General features: G+C 47.6%; 2 protein-coding genes across 3 annotated transcripts; one reads left to right on the top strand and one right to left on the bottom strand.

Annotated features, from left to right (window-relative positions):
- Positions 1–38: 38 nt before the first annotated feature.
- On the top strand, positions 39–3,426 carry VMA12 (vacuolar ATPase assembly factor VMA12). 2 transcript variants are annotated; one of them, XM_015245815.3, is made up of 6 exons: positions 39–315; positions 421–494; positions 799–888; positions 1,401–1,443; positions 1,641–1,753; positions 2,504–3,426. In XM_015245815.3, exons 1-6 carry the CDS (start codon positions 108–110, stop codon positions 2,552–2,554), a joined length of 579 nt encoding a protein of 192 aa, XP_015101301.1. In that variant the 5' UTR covers positions 39–107; the 3' UTR covers positions 2,555–3,426. The 2 variants fall into 2 exon arrangements, with proteins under 2 accessions (XP_015101301.1, XP_015101300.1); XM_015245814.3 differs by having other exon boundaries at positions 42–315; positions 2,053–3,426.
- Positions 3,427–5,915: 2,489 nt separating this feature from the next.
- On the bottom strand, positions 5,916–7,257 carry SEBOX (SEBOX homeobox; the record flags this gene model as incomplete). The annotated part of the gene is made up of 2 exons (XM_031685312.2): positions 5,916–6,907; positions 7,087–7,257. Coding segments are annotated over 2 exons (552 nt in total), but the record flags the coding sequence as incomplete, so codon positions are not given.
- Positions 7,258–7,430: the final 173 nt, after the last annotated feature.

The following is a 7,430-nucleotide window of genomic DNA, read 5'->3' on the forward strand; positions in this document are numbered from 1 at the left end:
TCCCCGCCCCTTTGGCCCTCTGTCCCGCCCCGTGAGCTCAGAGCTCCTTCCGGCGGAGGCAGACGGAAGTCCAGGCTCGGGGTCACTGACCCTACGACTGGCTAGACATGGCGTCTTGCTTGTTAGCTGGTGAGCGACTGATACGCGCTTTGGGTCCCGGCGGGGAGCTCGAGCCAGAGCAGCTGCCGCGGAAGCTGAGGGCAGAGCTTGAGGCCGCACTAGGGAAGAAGCACAAGGAATGTCAGCCGGGTGGCACCGAACGCCTGATTTCCTTCCACCTGATCCGGGCTCTCCACCAGTACCTGAGAGAAAGGGGTGAGCCCCAGTCTTCAGTCCACAGTCGCCTCATTTTTCTCTGATCTTAATCCTTCGACCTCAGCTCTATGCATCATTATGTTTGTGGAAATATTTTCTTCCCAGATTCCACACTATACCTTCATGAGCTCCTAGAAGGCAGTGAAATCTATTTCCCAGAGGTTGTGAAGCCTCCTCGGGTATGTAAGGGATATATCTGTGCGAGTGGGTGTTGGCTGAGTTGGATTTGTGATACATCCAAATTTATGAATCGATCTTTGGGCTAAAATATTTGTCTTTTAAATCCCCCTGAGCTGGGGTGGGGGAAGAAGATATTGTCCACCCTGTTTGACAGCTTGGAAAACTGAGACCCAAAAAACTAGTTTCCAAAGCAATGGAGGCAGAACTGGTATATGGGTCGCCTGACACCTTTAGCATGCTTTGCGCCCGTACTTTCTAGCAAGTTGGGAATATCATTCTTCTCATTTGATTTTTATGCTTCAGAACCCAGAGCTAGTTGCCCGTCTGGAGAAGATTAAGATACAGCTCGCCAATGAGGAATATGAGCGGATCACCCGCAATGTCACCTGTCAGGTAAGGGCTCACTCTTCAATTCATATATTGTGTTGCCCCTGAAAGTAGGGCCCAGCACTGGGAAGAGGTACAGATAAAAGAAACAGCATAGAAACTTGGTTTGTATACTCTTCAGAGACCATAGGGACTCTGTGCTGGGTACAGGCCAAATACAATTCCCAACTTATTTACCAACACTCTGAGCTCAGATGTGACTGATTTTTTAAAAGTTGTAGAAGTGGAGATGAGCCTGGAGCCTTTCTTCTGACAGGGCTCCCTACTGTTCTCTGGTATGCTCCTGCCCTGGAGAAGGAGATGGGTAGATGGGTACTGGGAACCTACACGCCTTTTCTGAAATGCTTGATCTGTGGTCCAGAAAAGATTCCAATTGGTCCCAGACAAAAATCCATGGAGAACGCAGAGTTAATGTGTTGCAGAATAAAGAGGGCTGAGCTCATACTGACAAATGAATACTCTCTGGGCTGCCTCTGAGCTGTGTCTATTCTGAAATCATTTGCTTTTCTTTCTCTCAGGATTCAAGGCACGGTGGAACTCTCAGTGACCTGGGGAAGCAAGGTGAGGTACCAGGAAATCAGGCTGCTAAAACCTCTTCCTGTGACCGGTCGGTCATGGCACTCCTTCCAACTCTGTATTTAAGCCTGAGCTATTCAGGCTTGAGGGAAACCCATTTGATGGGGGAGGGAGCTGTGAGATAAGAGGGCCTCCTGGAGGATGGCAACCTAAAGGTTTCTTCCCTGGGCTCCTCCCCAAAGTGAGGTCAGTGAAGGCTCTGGTCATCACCATCTTCAACTTCATTGTCACGGTGGCAGCTGCCTTTGTCTGCACTTACCTTGGAAGCCAATATATCTTCACAGAAATGACCTCGGTGAGTAGTTACTGGGCAGGGCAGGCTGCTCCAGGTGGGAGTATTGGTGGGAAAGGGAGAATGTATGTGAAAATGCCTTGCACAGGTAAGGTATTTGTGTGATAAACAAGGGGCGCATTTGAGCTGTCCAGTAGTCATGGGGGGTAGATGATAACCTCAAGAGAATTCAGATCCTCTTTTCTTCCCTTTCCCCCAACTTGTGGGCTGGGTTGAGGTCCTCTCCATCCTTATTAGTTGCTAGAGTCTGCAGAGCTGGAAGCTGGCCTGCATCTGTTAAGCCTGGTTCTCTTTCTTCCCAGCGGATACTGGCTGCATTGATTGTGGCCTCTGTGGTGGGTCTGGCCGAGCTGTATGTCATGGTACGGGCAATGGAAGGCGAGTTGGGAGAGCTCTAACTGCACTTCATCATCAAAGTCTAAGGATTCCAGGCTTCCAGCTGCCAATCATTGATTCTCAGTCAACCCATCAGGCTCTCTGTACTCAGCTCTGGTTAGTCAGAGGGCTGAACCAAATCCACCTGCTGTTCCTGTGGGGCACCCCATCCTGTGTCAGTTTACAGAGGGGGCAGTAGAGGAGACTCAGACAACAACTGAAAAGACCTGGTCTCTCGATATGTTCTCCTCAACCTGGTGCCCATCTGCCTTCTCCAGTCCATTCTGAGCATTGCTGGGACAGGGGTCTTTTTCCATTGGGAGTACAGAGAATCCAGGCCTTTTCAAAAGTAGACCATACTGCCTTGAACTTGCCCAGGTTCACAAATCAGTGGTCATCCTTGCTGCACACATCTTGATGCAGACCTAAAATTGAGATCAGAAGACTCCAAGAAAGCAGAAGGGATTCCCTTTCTCCAGTTTGTGCTGGAAGAGGAACTGATCAGAGGACGTCAAATAGGAGAAAGATGGTTGGTACACAATGGTGGAATTGGAAGCAAGGCAGCTACCTTTTTTAATTAGTTTCTGTCTTCATCCTCTTCCTTCTGCTTGCCTTGTTCGTATTTTCTGTAGCTTCTGCCTGTCTCACCACTCACTACCCCTTCTGAAACTTTCCACCTTCCCGTCACCTTTTGCTTTCAAAAATGAAAATGATTCAGATGGCAAAACAGTGTGCCTGCTTTTAGTTGCGAAATCCCTTGTGCATGTTTGTGTTTGTGGGGAGAGTATGTCTTCTGTGGATTGTATCAACCAATAAAGGGAGACGTTCTCTGTAGACAAGGGACTGTTTTTAGATTTAACTATATGTGTAGCTATATATATACGAATGTGAATATACACATCACATATATATACATATTATATGTAAGCTTAATACAGGTTATTTTGTGTAGATTCTTCAACACGTTTGGGTGAGTATGAAAAATAGTGTGTAAAAGTTCTCAGTTGACTAACTGTTTTACGTGATTGCTTTTGGTGTTCACAGTAATCCCAGAGGTTGGAAAAGGAAATGGTTTTAGGCCCCTTTTCCAGAAGACAAAACTGAGGCTGAGAAAGATCAAATGACCAGCTGAGGTCCTTCCTCTGTTAAATAGAGCCAAAGACTTTTAGGTTGCCCTGAAGTCTCTGTGTAATGTTAAACTTATAAGAATTTAGATTAGTGGTGTGCTGATAGAATCTGTATAAGGCACTTAAAAATGATATCAGCATTATTTATCCAATAAATATTTGTTGTACCCAGCATATTCTTACTTCAAATCCTGTGAGAACACAAAAGCCTAGAGATTTCCATAGTTGGGAGAATTGGCCAGGGTTGTTCCTAATGGTGGACTGTTTTTGTTCAGTGTATGAGCTCCTGTCATCTTTTTCTTTTTCCAGAACACTCTTCTGTTCTTAGAAATTATACACTCATTGGCTCAGCAGATGTTTCCTCTATAGTATTGCCAGTTTCTTGAATTATAGCAAGTCAGCCTCTCAGGGCACTATCCTCCATGAGAGAGAGGATGGCTTAGGCCCTTCTGTCCCACCACAGATCACTGTGTTGAGAAATCGTAGGGTTTCTATTGTTGGTTGGAAGACATGTCAGCCACGAGAAAAAATGGAGGTGGACTTCTAGAGTGTTTCTAGCTACTCAGACAGTTTTAAGATTGAGTTAAAAAGCTACACCTTGGTACAGCTGTTATGGAAAACAGTATGGAGATTCCTCAAAAAACTAAAAATAGCCTTACCATATGATCCAGCAATCCCACTCCTGGGCATATATCCCAAGGGAACTCTAATTCAAAAAGATACATGCACCCCAATGTTCATAGTAGCACTATATACAATAGTCAAGACATGGAAGCAACACAAATGCCCATCAACAGATGACTGGATAAAGAAGTTGTGGTATATTTATACAATGGAATACTACTCAGACAAAAAAGAATAAAATAATGCCATTTGCAGCAGCAGTGATGGACCTAGAGATCATTCTAAGTGAAGTAAGCCAGAAAGAGAAAGAAAAATACCATATAATATTACTCATATGTGGAATCTGAAAAAAGAAAAAAGAGGACACTAATGAACTCATCTACAAAACAAATAGACTCCCAGACATAGATGGTTACCAGGGAAAAGGAAGTAGGAAGGGATAAATTTGGGAATTTGAAATTTGCAAATGTTAGCCATTACATATAAAAATAGATTTAAAAAAAAACAAATTTCTTCTGTATAGCACAGAGAACTATATTCAATATCTTGTAATAACCTTTAATGAAAAAGAATATGAAAATGAATATATGTATGTATATGCATGACTGGGACATTGTGCTGTACACCAGAAATTGACACATTGTAACTGTACTTCAATTTTTTAAAAACTAAAAAAAACCTCATAGGATTTCTATTGTTGATTGTGAGAAAAAATGCAGGTGGACTTTTACAGTGTTTCTAGTAACCCAGATGGTTTAAGATTGAGTTAAAAAGGTACACTGAAGCTTTGTGGAGATTCACAGCTGTATCTACCTGTGCTAAACTCCATGGGTCAGAGAGACAACGTACCCTTGAGCTTTCACAGCCTCCATGTACCTGGATTCAGGTTGGAAGACTTCCACATTTTAGATAAAGAGCAGACCTCCTTAAAAAGCTTCTGACCCAGGGCGTCTTCTCAGGATGCAATTGGAGTCATTCTCCACACACCCCTCTTTTTTGGAATGGGGTCTTTACCTGGTCCCAGCCCCCTACTCACAAGCCAGTAGGCTTCTGTGGCCTTGAGTACTTGTTGAGAGTTCCTTAATGGGCCAAGCACTGCCCTGGCTTCTCGGGCTAGAGGAGTCAAAGCCCTGGGGCCTGCCAAGGAAATGGCCACTGTGCAGGTGGCTCCCATCTGTAAGGGCACGAATTAGAATAGGAATGGAGATGGGGGAGGGCCTGTCATCCAGTTTTCGTCCCAGAGAAGGGAACTCTCTGCTCTCAGCCACTTCGTTTGTGTCACCATACCATGCTTTCTCTGGTGCAGCCTGTGTCCAGGGCGTCCCAGGGAGAAAGGGGAGTCCTTGGCAGCCAGCCTGCAGAACAAGAAGTTTGAGGCCTTCCCAGTTCCTCAAGACCTGTCGTATGGGGAGATGGTGGGAACTACCGTGTATTGAGCGCTTTTACTACATGTGCACCACGTGAAGCCCTTCATCTGTATTATTGCTTCTTGTTCCCCAGAGAGATGAGTGTTATCATCCCCATTTTTTAGGCTCATAGACTTGGTGAGTTACAAGATTACACGGCAGCCAGGATTTGAATCCAGCGCAGACCAGTTGTAAACTCCCAGCTTTTCTCTCTGAAGCAGAGCAGCTCCAGAAGTGGAGGCAGCTGGAGTGTCCGGGAACCAGTGGGAGCAGAAGTGGGTACAGCTGAGGCTCCCGTCTCTCCAGGGTTTGTCAGCCAGAGGCCTAAGCCCTTCAATTAACTATCCCTCTAACTAATCCCAACAGAAGCCTGAATAATACCTCCCACCCAGAGTCTATGTGGAACCTGGCCCTATTTAGAGATTAGGTGATGGAGATAAATTTCAAAAGCAAACAGCCCCCATCTCAATTCATTTGCAGCACACAACAATCCAGATTAAGGTACAGAGTTTGGGTTTTATTTGGAGATTAGTTGGCATTACAGATGACAGTGATACCAAAACCCAATGCTGCTGTGCAGACCACCCCCCACCCCCACCCCATCCTGAATCTGTCAGGTTGTCTGCAGCCCCAGGTCAGAGGGCAGCCAATCTGATTAACATAAGCCCAGACTCCTATTTCTACTTTATTACTTTAATATCATTCCCTCTTCAGATCTGTGGTTCTGATTAATTTGTCCAGGCAGTAGGAGGGCAGGAGAGGGGGCCCTGAACTATGAAAGGATTGGTCCCTGCAGTCTAGAATTAGGATCAGCACTCTCCTAGTTCACTTAACAGTCAGTTTATGGCTTGGAGGGCCCTTGGGTGAGGGGCAACTGGCCATTCTCCTTTAGTGGGAGGAGGTGTGGTCAGCTGGGGAGAGAATTGGGAACGAGGCCTGGAAGGAGAAGTGGGAAACATGAGCCCTGACCTCATCTCTTTGTAGGTACCGCCTGCCGAGATGATAGGCATAAGCCCCAGGAGGGGCAGGGTGCTAGGTAGCAGAGCCAGGCCTCTGTCACTCCATAGGACCCACATCTAGGCTGGCCTGGAGGACAGGGGAAGGGAGGGATCCCTGAGCTAACCCTTCTTCCTGTAAGAGAACTCCCTTGTTAAAAAGAGGGTCCACTTCTGATGTGTTCAGTCCTAAGGGGTAGAGTGGGTTACAGGAGTCACAGAAGGGGTCTTCCAAGTTCTAGACCTAGATTAGGAGTGGTCCAGGTTGGTGACAATGGCCGAGGCATAGATGAGGTCAGACAGGCTGCCCAGTGAGTTCTGGGGGGTAGCTCTCTCTGAAGTTAGGTGGACCCCTGCAGCCCCAGCCGGTCCCCATAGGGCAGTAGCTTTAGCCCCCACCCATCCCTGCCCTGGACCCAAGCCAGGAGCTGGGCAGGAGGTGTGTCGACACACAGAGGCATACTGAGCTGTGCTGTTGGAGGGTGGAGACTGGCCCAGGGTTCGGGCCTCCCCAGACTGCTTGATGGTGTCTGGAAGAGAACAGGATCTCTGGGGTGGCTCAGGCCTAGGGCTTAGGCCTCCTGGCTTTCTATTCTTGATTCTCTTGGCTCTGCGGTTCTGGAACCACACCTGATAAGGAAAGAAGGAGTCTCTTCTGGCTACAGCATCCTTTCCCACCCTCCCCTAGATACAGTGAAAGCAGAACCTGGGGGCAGGATACCCAGAGAGAAGGGACTGTGGGTCAAGCTTAGAAATTGTCTGTGCGAGAGCATTCCCAATGAGGGCAGGGGTAGGGGGTCACAGCTTACCTGAATTTTGGCCTCAGGAAGGCAGGTGACCTGGGCCAGGTGCTCACGGGTGCCAATGTCGGGGTAGGGCCGTGCTGCAAACACCCGCTCCATCTCCAGCAGCTGCCCTCTGCTGAAGGTAGTCCTCTTTCTCCGATGGGGACCCAACCCACTGGCAAGGCCTGTAGGCCAGGGTGGGGGTCAAGCCAGGTGTCCCTGCGAGAGCCTCTACCCCAGCCTCAAACCCCCAACAGACTTGGAAGCCCCTACTCCCCACCCCTCTCAAACTTCCCCATCACACCCTCCCCACATCCTCCCCCTGCCCACCCTTTCCCCACCAGATCACCTGCAGAAGATGCATCCAC

The sequence above is a fragment of the Vicugna pacos genome, chromosome 16 (assembly GCF_048564905.1).
Source record: "Vicugna pacos chromosome 16, VicPac4, whole genome shotgun sequence".
Classification (NCBI taxonomy): Eukaryota; Metazoa; Chordata; class Mammalia; order Artiodactyla; family Camelidae; genus Vicugna; species Vicugna pacos.

Coding starts and splice junctions, on each gene's coding strand:
- VMA12 (XM_015245814.3), top strand. CDS start 108: ATGGCGTCTTGCTTGTTAGCTGGTGAGCGACTGATACGCGCTTTGGGT. Junction 316..420: donor CCAGTACCTGAGAGAAAGGG/GTGAGCCCCAGT, acceptor TTTTCTTCCCAG/ATTCCACACTATACCTTCAT. Junction 495..798: donor AGGTTGTGAAGCCTCCTCGG/GTATGTAAGGGA, acceptor TTTATGCTTCAG/AACCCAGAGCTAGTTGCCCG.